Source organism: Neolamprologus brichardi, chromosome 7, assembly GCF_056152115.1.
Source record: "Neolamprologus brichardi isolate AB-2024 chromosome 7, ASM5615211v1, whole genome shotgun sequence".
Lineage (NCBI taxonomy): Eukaryota > Metazoa > Chordata > Actinopteri > Cichliformes > Cichlidae > Neolamprologus > Neolamprologus brichardi.
The window spans coordinates 15,902,702-15,915,809 of NC_142110.1; the positions used below are offsets into that span (position 1 = coordinate 15,902,702).

At 41.3% G+C, this 13,108-nt stretch overlaps 1 protein-coding gene across 1 annotated transcript; it reads right to left on the bottom strand.

Moving 5' to 3' along the window:
• Positions 1-776: 776 nt before the first annotated feature.
• On the bottom strand, positions 777-9,189 carry pkmb (pyruvate kinase M1/2b). The gene is made up of 11 exons (XM_006782629.2): positions 9,125-9,189; positions 7,444-7,622; positions 7,191-7,282; positions 5,218-5,349; positions 4,949-5,135; positions 4,592-4,862; positions 4,347-4,497; positions 4,103-4,255; positions 2,314-2,480; positions 1,318-1,499; positions 777-1,213 (listed from the first exon to the last, which is right to left on the bottom strand). Exons 2-11 carry the CDS (start codon positions 7,592-7,594, stop codon positions 1,107-1,109), a joined length of 1,593 nt encoding a protein of 530 aa, XP_006782692.1. The 5' UTR covers positions 7,595-7,622; positions 9,125-9,189; the 3' UTR covers positions 777-1,106.
• Positions 9,190-13,108: the final 3,919 nt, after the last annotated feature.

A 13,108-nucleotide genomic window follows, 5' to 3' on the forward strand; every position in this document is an offset into this window, starting at 1 on the left:
GGGCTACTGCAAAGTTTTATTAACAGACCTGACAGACCTGATCCTCCATATCCTTAAATAACTTCACTAGATCAGCTGGTTTTGGAAGATTGCTTTATCATATAATGATCTACTTAATTTTTCCTGTCCTTTTATGTAACTCTAAATTTATAAATATTTCTCTTTATATCAACACTTTGCAGTATTCAGGGATTAAAAATCATGAAACACCAGTCATTGGAGATTTCTGGATATCTGATTTCATCAGTTAATGCTTAAAGATTAGCATTAATTTAATCAAAAATCTAAAAAAAAAAAAAGTCTAATAGTTTTGGATATTTAATTCTAGCAGCTTCCTATTCATTCTCACAACTAATACAACCAATCACAATGGCTCTAACCCAGCAGCCCACCACAAGCAGTCCAATCGTATTGATGGCTTTGGGAAGTGTGGAAATTTCAAAGGAGGGCATCAACTTTGAAACTAACAGTAATTTCATGTGTTACAAACACACAATGTGCATATATATATGTGTGTGTGTATATATATATATATATATATATATATGCTTTCCTTTGGATGACTGCTTTCCAGGACGTGGCCTGTGTACAGTGGGAGGTTTAAATGGAAGTATGTTTTGTTATTGCAGTTCTGTTTAACACAGCTAGTAAATGTTTGCCAAAGTGTGTTTTTTAGTAGTTTATTTTTACTTTATCTGCTTTTTCAGATTTGACAACGTGTTTTCTTATTTGTTATCATTTTGCTGACTCACTGACAGTGATTACAAGAGTCAAAGTTGATCACATAGTTCCTTTTAATGGATGTAAACCCAGTCATACCAGTTCACTTTACAATGATACATTTGCACTAGCCATGAACAAAGGAAAAAAATTGCTTGAAATGAAGCTAAAGTGTGCACTGAGAAGCAATGTTGTTCACTTTGTTCACCAGATGGGTTGCCACTAAAAAGTTTAGTCTCCAGCAGCAGGATTTAGACAGTGAATGAGACATTTATTCATGGAGTCTATAGACATCAACAGAAGAGCTTTCTGAAAGCAGTAACAAAGTTCAATATGGAGGGAAGGTGGGCTGCAGACGAGTAGTAACTGATATTTTTTGATGAAGTTCAAGGCACCAGCACAACCCTCATGGTGTTGGTGTAACCAGACCCTGGGCGCCACCCGGTCACAACAATGGCTATGTCGCCAGTTTTGAAGAATTGGCGGTGCTTGCCTACAAAAAGAGGTTTTTAAAAAGGGAAAAAAAAGTTAACAAGTAAAAATCTCTTGCTCAGCTTTACTGAACTACCAGAACATCCTCTTAACTTTGACACTCACCAACTTCCATAGCAAAGTTCACACGCAGGTCCACGTCCTCAGCCCAGACGTCGTTGGCAGTCTTGGTGTAGAGCACAGGGTAGATACCACGATACAGGTGAGCCTGGCGGGCGGCCTGACCGCAGCGGGTCAGAGCAATGATGGGGGCACGGGGCCTGTACCTCGACAGCATGTGAGCAGACCTGCAGGTGACAGGCACAAGTCACTGCACTCTGACATAACTTGGAGCAGTTATAAAATAGCTGGCTATTTATTTTAGAAGTTAGGGAACAAAATATTAAGTCGTTTGAAGTTTAAATTAGTGTTATTAGTGCAAGTCTAATATTTATTCTCAATCTGTCTTTTAGTTCAACTCCTGATTAAAATGCTTGGCTTTCTAGCAAATGCTTTATTTAGTTTACCTGCCTGTTGCTAACTAGCTACTGTTTCACACTATGTAGGTAGCATGCTGTGAACACACCTACTGTGGCAGAAAGAGCCCACCAATAAGAGCAGAGCAAAGCAAAAAGGTGTGAGACAACCAACACTGAGCTGAAAGATGCTACACATCTCCACAGAGCTGATCTGAACAGCAAAGTCAGGAGATAATTTAGTTCAGTCATATAAATCACTCTTTAAAAGTATTAAGTATAGCCCACGTTATTTCAAAGGATTATCATTATAAAATCAGCCCAGTTGACTATATGTATGTGCTGAGTGCCACGTGCTGGGAGGATGAACTCCAAAGTGGAGAAGAACGATTAGGGAGTTAAAATTAACTTGTAAAATGTCAGGGTTCAGATCTCAAAAAGGTCACGGGCAGAGCACAGATTGTGATTGCAGTGAAACTTGGCACACTTCAAACGAGCTGGGGGCTTGCGTTCAAGAAGAAGCGGAGGCAGCAGGATAGAAAAATATTATAATGCCCCAGTTTCTTCTCTGAGAGTGGGCGCCGGGAGGATATTATGACTCAGCTTTAGAGAGATTTACTGGGTGGAAATGTTCCCGGAGTCTCACCTGCCAGTCTTGGTTAGCACAATGATTGCACTGGCGCAGCACTTGAAAGAAGCCTCGACGGCACCAATAGCGACGGACTCTGTGGGGTCACGGGTCAAATGAGTGATGCGACGCAGCTCCTCGAACACCTGCCTGTGGAACATGGCTGCCTCAGCTTCACGGGCGATCTGAATAAGTGAAAACAGATTACAGTGGCTGTCAGACTGTAGATACACAGCTAGTCTGAGCTGTGGGAGCAAAGACCAAAGTTAGGCTTAGTGCAGAGTTCCTCATACCTGAAAGCAAAGTGAAACGTCAAGCTACACAACAGCCACGGCTGCGACGTCCAGAGACCGTTGCTGTGCACTGCAGACACATGCAAGCTGAGCTGTATCACACCACGCAGAAGACAAGAGGAGATGCTGTTGGTAGCAGATGGAGTGCAGGAGCAGTGATGGGCAAAGAAGGTTGAAGAAATGGGAAACAAGCTGTTAGTAAAACCCAATGTGATGGCAGAGATGTCATGCCACCTTTGACCTCTGACCTTTCCTTAAAGGCCAACAGATTGAGCTGACGGTCGAAGTGATAATAATGCGATGCAGAACAATTTATAACTACGTTTCTTACTGCCATTGTTTTTATTTACAACATATACGCATATAGGGAATCAGATATATGGATTCTAAATATCAGGTTACTTTGACCTTTTTTGGGGGCGATCGTGGCTCAAGAGTTGGGAGTTTGCCTTGTAATCGGAAGATTGCCAGTTCGAGCCCCGGCTTGGACAGTCTCGGTCATTGTGTCCTTGGGCAAGACACTTCACCCGTTGCCTACTGGTGGTGGTCAGAGAGCCCGGTGGCGCCAGTGTCCGGCAGCCTCGCCTCTGTCAGTGCGCCCCAGGGTGGCTGTGGCTACAATGTAGCTTGTGTGAATGTGTGTGTGAATGGGTGGATGACTGAATGTGTAAAGCGCTTTGGGGTCCTTAGGGACTAGTAAAGCGCCATTTTTACCATTTTTTGACCTTGAAAAAGAGGTCAGAGGTCCAAACTTTCATTAGATGGTCTTTATCTTTATAACTATGCTTAAAATTCTAGTGCTTTTGTTTATATTAGTAGCATTTGAGAAATGATGCTGGTACATGGGGACTAAACTGAGTTATTCCTTCCCACTCTCCCCAAAGTGGTTGCTCAAAGGGGATCATATGATTGTTGAACTGAATTATACCTGTTCTAAAAAATGTAACGTACATGACATGGCAGACTTGATTATCGTAAGAAGCGCTTATGTTTACGGTCTTTTTTAAATTTCTCTGGATTTGAGCGTGGATAACATTCATGGCCTTGATCGTTATCGTTAAACTTTACTGATATGCCCTCATGGAACCTGTGAACAAAACGATGTTACATATTCTGGGCATAAATTTTCTGGACGCAAGGCACACAGTTCGCGATTAGCAAGACAAGACAATAACGAGTGCAAAAGTGAAACAAGTAGCTTCAGATAAAAGGGAATGCACACAAAGGAGCAAGTCTAATCTGAATCATGTGAACCTTCTGTTGCTGAAAAACTATCTGTTTGGCAGCTAACGCTCAAGATTCACATGTAAGATAAACCACACACTTTAACAAGTTGGGGGAAAGCTTCCTCACAGGCTCAAAACACAACAATTTGACTGAGTATGACTGCTGCGGCAGCGGCAAACTTCACAGGAGGAGTTCTCACATCACACATTCAAAAACCTTCTGGTGTTCTTTTGATATTGGTATTAAAGATGGTTACACTGAGCACATTCACACTGAAGCCATCTTACCAAATGCTGTGTGCGCACTGCCTCCAGAGGGTAGTCTCCCTTGGCCGTCTCACCGCTCAGCATGATACAGTCGTTGCCATCCAGCACAGCATTGGCAACATCATTGGCCTCAGCGCGAGTAGGGCGAGGCTTCTTGGTCATGCTTTCAAGCATCTTAATGTGAACAAAGAGACAGACTGCATCATTTCACGTCTGCAGAAAAGCACTTATTTGGACTCCACTAATCTGTGCTCCCATCACAGACCTGTGTGGCACAGACGATTGGCTTGCCAATCCTGTTGCATTTGCCGGTCATCATTTTCTGGGCGATGAAGACCTTCTCGGTTGGGATTTCAATTCCCAGATCTCCACGGGCCACCATGATGCCATCACTAGCTTCCAGGATCTCATCAAATCTTTTAGAAAAAAAAGGGGGGGGATGAAGAAAAAAAGTTCAACCATCAAAAAGACAGACTTGTGCTGTGATCGTTTGCACACTACACCACCCACCTGCGCACGCCCTCATGGTTCTCCAGCTTGCTGATGATCTTGATGTCCTTGCCCTTCTCACCCAGCACTTTCCTGACAGCATGAACGTCAGCGGCCTTACGGATGAAAGAGGCGAAGACCATGTCAACACCCTGTTCCACGCCAAACTGCAGGTCCTGAATGTCCTTCTCAGAAACTGCAGGGAGGTCAACAGCAGCTCCGGGCAGGTTGACGCCCTTCTTGCTGCCCAGCGTGCCGCCGTTCTCAATGTCACAAATCAAGTAATCGCTGCCTTCGGTTACAAAGAAGCACAGAAAAAATATTTCAGCTACTGGAGGCAGAACGAAAGGAGGACGGACAAATTGTTCGTGCTCTTACCGACTTCTTTAACCTTGAGGGAAATCAGACCGTCATCAACATAAATGTGGCTTCCAAGCTGCACAACCTTAGTGATGTTTTTGTAGTCCAGCCACAGAATTTTCTCATCACAGTTGTCTTTGTACTGGTCATCGAGCGTTATCTTGATGGTTTCACCCTTTTTCAGCTCAACCTCAGCAGTGCCACTCTGAAAACAATGAGAAGTGACTTGAGGAGAGAGTTGCTCACACTGGCCTTATTAGAGCTGCGGTAATCTGGCAAGAACTCACGCCTTTGATAAGTCCAGTCCTGATTTCTGGTCCCTTGGTGTCCAGAGCGATGGCCACTGGTCTGTAGTCAACAGATCCAGGTACAAAGCTCTCAGTTGCGTCGCGGACATTCTTGATGGTCTCGGCATGGTACTGCATGAAAACAGATGTTATATTAAAAAGATCTTGCAATGGTTTAAACCTAGAAAGCCGGTCGGAGGTTTTGCGTAACTATTTTTAAATCCCTTTGCAAAAATTGCATAAAAAGCGCTTGCAGGAACAAAAACATAATATTCCAGAAACGCGCTTTGCCGATCCGATCAGCTGTTCATAACACTTCCTACATTGAAATAGACGTCAGCGCAAACGATCGCATGTCCGACATTGCCTGCCCGAAACCGGTAGTGACGTCATTTTCGCGGAAAATGTAGTTTTTTACTTGTAGGCTTTAAAAGCCCATACTGATGTTTTTAAAAGTTATGTTTGACTTTATGCTTTTCTGAATAGTTTCTGGGATGCTTAGAACTCGAATTGCACTGCTTTAAATAGTTTATTTTGATGCACATGCTGGGTTATTTTTGGAAATTTGCATTATAGGATTGTTTTTTGTTTTTCCTGCAGTATATAAAAATTGGTGTATCTCAAAAATAAAACTATGAAGACACTCAAAATAAATTTCCTGTTGTTGTAAACTATTTTTTGCAACTTTTTTGTATTTAAAGTTTTGAGGGATAAACCTCTTAAATTTCTCCAAGTAGAAGTATATGTAAAAAACAAAACAAAAACGATTTTCAATTTTTTTGTAGTTTATTGCACTTTTTTGCAATTTATGTAGTTACCATGGACTTAATGCATACATATTATTGAAATTTGGGCTATAACAGTTGTATTGATGTATAGCAACTTGAAATGCTCCCACAAATGGCACTACAGCATGTAAAAATATAAAGTAAGCTCTGGCAGACTTGGTTCTATGGTAGGTCTTAAAGGGTTAAAAAACAAATAAATTAAAAACATTACAAAAATATTGAAGGTGGATATTTATACATTTTTTAAACCCTTTGTTTAAAAACAGCTAAATTCAGTTAGTAGAGCAACAGGTGACGCCTCAGTGCTGGTTATGTAACTATATATTTATTTATAAGTGCAACATATTTTGAAAGGAAGACATTGTTCAGCTGAACTTTACATAAACAGCTGCCACATACTTCCGTACGTGACAGGTATGAATGTATTTTTCACTTAAACAAAAACAGTGATGACTACTGTCCTTGGTCACTGGCTTCTCTACATGCCTTCTCCTGATACTGTTGCTGTTGGGGGGGTGACTCCTATTTATAGCTGCACTGGCAACTGTGACACCAATAACACAGAGGTCAAATGTATTTTCCCCTCCTCAGAAGAAATCATACATTCACTTTGCTGTACAGCTAAAACTGAGGTCTTTTTATTGACTGCTGTCGAGCCACTTTGAGTCAAGTTCAATTGGAGAGAATTTTTTTTTAACACACTTAACCTTTCAAGATCCAAAAATTAACTGTGGGTGTTCATTGCTACAGCTGATGACATTTGACGGCTCATCCACTCAGGTGACAGTGAAAAAGGGAAAGAGGCTTGACTTTTAAAGGCGAGGGGGTCAACAGTGTAATGCATCCAGGCCACGACACAGTGGGTTCACAAGCTACTAGACAGACCGAGCACCAAAGGGGGCGAGAGGAGGCTCAAAGATCACATTACAGATGGTCACCAGGCCACAAGAGTAATGGCACTCTGACTGCTGCTGCAGTAAAGGGTAAATCCTCACCGACTCACTTGTAAAGGGCAAAGAAACTGATTGACGATCTGGGTTTGTACTGTCAAGCATGTGGCTTTACTGGAATCTGTGACGTCACAGTGTGTGATTGTGAAATCAGGGCTTTAGCAGGTTAGAACATTTAATGTGAAACAAATAAGGAACTGAGGTTGGCAGAAAGTATTTCTGACCCTTCACTCACTTCATGTGTGCCATGGGAGAAGTTCATTCTTGCAATGTTCATCCCAGCCTTGATCATTTCCTTGGCCATCTCCACAGATCGGGTGGCAGGTCCTGGATCGAGACAGTTAATGAACGCAGTGAGACACGGGCCCAAGATGATCACATTTTTGCACCAAGGTCGTGTTTCTTTTTTCGATGCAGATACATGAAGAAAATAATCAGATTGTACACATAATAAGCATAAATCAATGGGCCTTGGCAATGCGCCTGACCAATTGTGCAGATGATGCCAGTGTTGCGAGCCACAGCCGGCTCAGAGTCGATATCCAGCAGGCACATGTGCTCAATAAAGGTGTCTGCCATAGCAGCTTGTAGCTGCTGGGTGTGGATGATAGAGGAGCCTGTATCCTTTGGCTTCGACATGGCTGGATCTGTGTCTGCAGGAAAAGACCTTGGACAGAGAGAAAGAAACATGAAAGATAATCGACCGTGGCCCTGGTGACCAACCATAGGTTATGTAGAAAATCTCCGTTTTTTTCCATGGGCATCTAATATTTTTACTCGTGACACAATGGATTTTGCACTTACAACCAATAAGTTGAAGAAGAATTTATATAGACAATAAAAAAATCAAAAAGAGCGTACAAACAAAAAAAGAAACCGAAAATATGTTATAGGAAAAGAAGAGTGTCGACACAAACTAAATGTTCCACCTCTCTGTGGATGACTTTCAACCCTCTCACAGTCCAGTTTGTGCTAACTGGAGAACAGCCGACACAAAAAGCAAGGACAACAGTATGGGGCTGAATGACTGCACTCTCCCACATTCCAGCATGAGTGTATGTTAAAGAAGAGGAGCTGATCACTTCTGACAGCGACTAAAGCTGATTCACATACACACAAAAAACCCGCACAAACTTGAGGAGGAGGCTGAAAAAAACAACGTTTCCTGCCTGAAGTGTAATGCTGGTCCACGAGCCCACATTATAGAGACGAGTAAAACTTATATGATTCAGCTTGCACTTGTTTAGCCTGGAGGAGTGCAGCGTGCTTGATAAAAGTGTGTTGTCGGGCAGTGCATGGATTTGTGGTGGGTGGGCTGAGACCATATGTCTGCCCTTTGTATTCACCTAAAATAACAGTCAGCTGAGGCTATTTGTGGACTGTAGAAACATCAACGTCATAATCAAACAGCAACAGACATTTTTATTAACTCATTATTTAATTAAACTGATTACAGACATTAGATCTTTTACATTGAAGGTTAAAGTGTGGTTAAAGGGAAACCAAAGTTGTAGTCATTTTATCTGATGATTTTAATTTTATTTTAAATTATTGTCTATCAATTGTAATTGTATTTATGATGTAATTTGGTTTTATGAAAATGTATGTTTTATTGTAATATGTATTTATTTAGATTGTAAGCCCAACAAGGGACAATTGTTGAAAATTAGCAGTAGCTATAAACCTATGTGTGGTACATCAGTCTCATGTCTTGCACTTGAACTATGTTTAACTGCGCTGTCCCTTTTAAATAAATAAATTCAAATTAAATCAAAGTCTTTATTGATCCCTTTGCTGTCTGCAAAACCAGCAAAAAATAAAATAAAATAAATAAGTGTAACAGCTACTTCCTAAAATTGATCCAAGCCAATATAACCCAAATCACTGACTTAAAGGTGATACATTTGAACGTTAATAAATGTTATTGCGAGATTATGGTTTCTTTAAACGTGCAGTTCAGTAAGAACACATTTGGTTTTTAGCTGCTTAATTAACAGGTAACATGCTACATATATACATAATTACCAAATAAATCTAAAGGATTGCATGTGCAAAACCAACATTAGCGATTCTGATCTTCCACACAGCTTATATACTACATTTCTACACTTTTAAACCTTTCCTCCATCTCGAAGACACAAATAACGCGACTCTGCTGCTGTTACTCACCTACTAAGTGAACTTTGCAGGGACCAAAGCGCCACAAGTCCTGTCGCAGCGACCGGTTTTATGCCTGTAACTGACCGGGACTACTTTCCTTTGAGTGACATAGGATATAGGGCGGTGAGGGCAATAATGGTGAGTGAAGAGATGCTTGAATTAAATGTTTATTTTGACAGTTGTTTCATATTCAGGGGGAAATATTCAGATATTGCCAGATTTTGAGTTATACAGAGTTTACGCTTTAAAGCACAGGTGCAAGTTTAGTTCACAGTATAAACACAGAGCTTCCGCCGAGTCCTCAAACATGACACCATCATCTGTTTGGCCCGGAGACAGCTCAAATTCAGTGCAACCGCTGATGTCGTATCTGGAAAATTAACCTCATGCAGTAATAAGGGATATGTACAAAAACAAGATAAATACATACAAAACAACAGAAAGGCACGCGTTAGAGAACAAGTTGCTATTCACGTTCGTGTGTGAGTGGCCCGAACAGAGGTGGGAAGTACAAATACTTCGTAACTGTACTTAAGTAGAATTTTCAGGTATGTGTAGTTTACTTGACTAGTTTTTTCTGACAACTTTTACCTGTACTCCCTACATTTTTGCACTCTTCAAACTGATTTGTGCCTAAACAGTAACAAATGGAAAGCAATCCTGTTCATGTATTAATCACCAGGAGATGTCACATAAAAAGAGATGAGATATGCCAAAGCCAGGGGTTAAAGTGGGCAGGTGTTTTGATATGTTCCCTCCTTTTAAATCCCGTTTGTCATTTTTAACCCTGATAAATCCCTCTGAGCTGATTGGTGGTGTCATGAGGAAAATGGCGCCTAGTTATTTGTGTTACAGAGACACTGAGGCACGAGACCAGACAGAAGAGGGTTTTTTTAATTTCTTTTTTGTGTAACTAAGATAATAATGACGCATGTATGGATTTGCACAAACTGGAGATGGAGACCTTGTTTGCTGAGGTCTTTAATCTTGTCAAACTGACACACTGACAGACAGAAAAGACCATTCAGAAAATGACGATTCTGCGACTGCAAGATCTGGAACACCGGGAATGAAATAGTCACTGTCTGAGGCCGGTTGGTGAGGAAATCTGCAGGACCAGGTGGGCGGGGGGATCTGAAGATGGTCCATACTTATGATTTTCCTTTGTAATGTGTGTTATTGTGCTGTAAAATAGATGTAGTCTCATCATATAAGGTCACACTTGAATGCTTTCTGTTCTTTGATGCTTAGTTTTTAATCAGGTTCAACCCCCCAAATTCAGGAGTCAAAAACCTACCACCCCATATCACGCAGTTTTTCAACTTGACGTTTAATAATAGTCAGAACATTGGCTTCCGCAGACTCTCATTTATTGCCCTTACTTTTTTTTTCCAACTTAGTTTAACTTTTGATGTTTCCCTTCTTTCCAGTGGCTTCATATTAAGAACCACCAACTTGCATTTAAGACTCAGAGAAAAATCTTTCCCCCCCCCCCCCCCCCCCACCCCCATGCCAGTGCTGTCTTCCACACTGACACATGAGCTCCATCCAGGGTGTGAAAGGTTACCAAATGGTTAATGAGTATGTGAGTCATATACTATGGCCTTCACATTCAAGAGCTCTTAACCCAGTCGAGAAATCCCTTCTCATCGCCAGAGCAAATAATCAAAACACCCAATAGGGAAATGCCTTTTGAAAGAACGGTTTTCCATCCTAGAGACATGTAAAAGCAATAAGCTGTCCTGGCAGCACGTGGTACCTTGTCCAGACACCTTGTTCTTTTAATATCTCATAGTCCTAATGCATTTAAGAGTTTTCTATTTTGTTTTGTTGCATTGTCTATTCTTTTCCCATTATTATTTCAGGTTTTATCCTTTTTTGACTTTTCAATTTAACTGAGCAGTGTCTCTCTTGACTTCTTACACAATTCTTAGAAAAACTCCTCGTGGCTCCTTTTTACTTAATCTCTAAGTTCCACCTTAAATTTGAAGGACTTCTTTCAGTTGTTTTTTCCTGGTGTCGCTGCAGTGGATCATCTCCCTCCATCTTACCCTGTCCCCAGCAACCACCACTATCACCCTCTGCATGTCCTGCTTCACTACATCAATGGCAGTTCAGTCTTCAACCTCATTTGTCCAATATATCCGCTATCCTTCCTCTGCACATGTTCAAATCATTCCTGATCCTGTCCATTCTGATCATTCCAAATGAAAATCCTAACATCCTTAGCTCAGCCTGCTGCTGTCTTTTTGTCTGTGTCACTGTGTCCAAACCACACATCATAGCATCCTGTAAACCACCTATTTCACTCCTGCTGTCATACTTCTGTAAAATATTATCACTGATACTCATTTCCACCCAATTCTGCCCTATTTGCACTCTCTTTTTCACTCATCTCGTAGTGTCCGTTACTTTAGATAGTTGACTCCAGTTCTCTTTCACTACCTCTACTCCTTCCATCTTCACCTTAAATGACTATTAAGTCAAAAATAATCAGTTTGTCATAGTTCAACTTCCTTCATTTGGCAAGCACAGAAATGCAAAATCTAACACGCACATACACATACTGTAATGCAGTGGTAACATGCCGCTCCACACCATAAAACCAGACCCACCCAGAGTTGACTCAATTCAGTTTTATTTGTATAGTGCCAAATCACAACAACAGTCACCACCAGGTACTTAATATTGTAAGATAAAGACTCTACAATAATACAGAGAAAACCCCAACAATCAGATGACATATAACAGCACATGACAGTGACAGTGGGAAGGAAAACCTCCCTTTTAACAGGAAGAATGTCAGGGATGGCTGTGTGGCAGACATGACTCAAAAAGGACAAATGGAAAATTCAAAAGCAGCTCTACTGCTGATCTAAGAATGACAAAATGCATAATACAAAATAACTTACAAACTTACAAAGAAGGCTCTAAGAGGAAGGAGGAAACACAAAACACACAAAGCACAGCAACAGGGAGAACACGACATGGGGCAAGAAAAGACATACTGTATACACACACTGATGATGAGGGAACAGGCAACAGGTGTGAACAAGGTTGAAACTTACAAAATAACAAGTAAGAGGAAGAAGAACTGAATACAATGCACACAAGACAAGAGACTACCAAAATAAGACAGGAGATGACACAGAGACCTAAGACACACCAGCATGACAGAGACAGAGGAAAAACACTGAGACAAGAGGGGAACTATAATATATATAATAAGCTGTAGCTCAGGTGGCAGAGCAGGTCAGCCACTAATCAGAAGGTCGGTGGTTCGATCCCAGGCTGCCTCCTGGCTGCATGCCAAATATCCTTGGGCAAGATACTAACCCCATGTTTGCCTACTGGTGGTGGTCAGAGGGCCCGGTGGCGCCTGTGTCCGGCAGCCTCGCCTCTGTCAGTGCGCCCCAGGGCAGCTGTGGCTACAATGTAGCTTGCCATCGCCAGTGTGTGAATGTGAGTGTTAATGGGTGAATGACTGAATGTAGTGTAAAGCGCTTTGGGGTCCTTAAGGACTAGAAAAGCGCTATACAAATGCAGGCCATATAATAAGCTCTCCTTAACCAAAGACACGATAACAGGAACTTAACCAAAACAATATAAACAGAATACAGAATGAAACCAAGAATAATAAAAAATACAAACCAGAGAAACTCAAAACGGCGACAAAGAAACCTTCAGCATAACCAGGGTCAGCGAGGGGCATCCAGCTGGCCACGACTGGTTGGGAGTTGTATTCAGCACATATTTTCACACTCCCCAGAGTTTTATTAAACCAGTTGGCCAGTCATTTCTAATCTCTCTTTAAAATGTTTATGTGTAATTCACATGTATAACACCTTAGATGATTTTTAAATTCATCCACTTTTTTATAGAAAACGACATAAGTGAAAGGAAAGGCTTCAAGACAAGGATGACGCCCTTTAGGGTCTTCTAGTCTGTTAAACTGGGTGTAAGTATACAAATTTTACACTCATTTGTGACTCA

Coding starts and splice junctions, on each gene's coding strand:
- pkmb (XM_006782629.2), bottom strand. CDS start 7,594: ATGTCGAAGCCAAAGGATACAGGCTCCTCTATCATCCACACCCAGCAG. Junction 5,136..5,217: donor GGACTGGACTTATCAAAGGC/GTGAGTTCTTGC, acceptor CATTGTTTTCAG/AGTGGCACTGCTGAGGTTGA. Junction 1,500..2,313: donor GTGCTAACCAAGACTGGCAG/GTGAGACTCCGG, acceptor TGTCACCTGCAG/GTCTGCTCACATGCTGTCGA.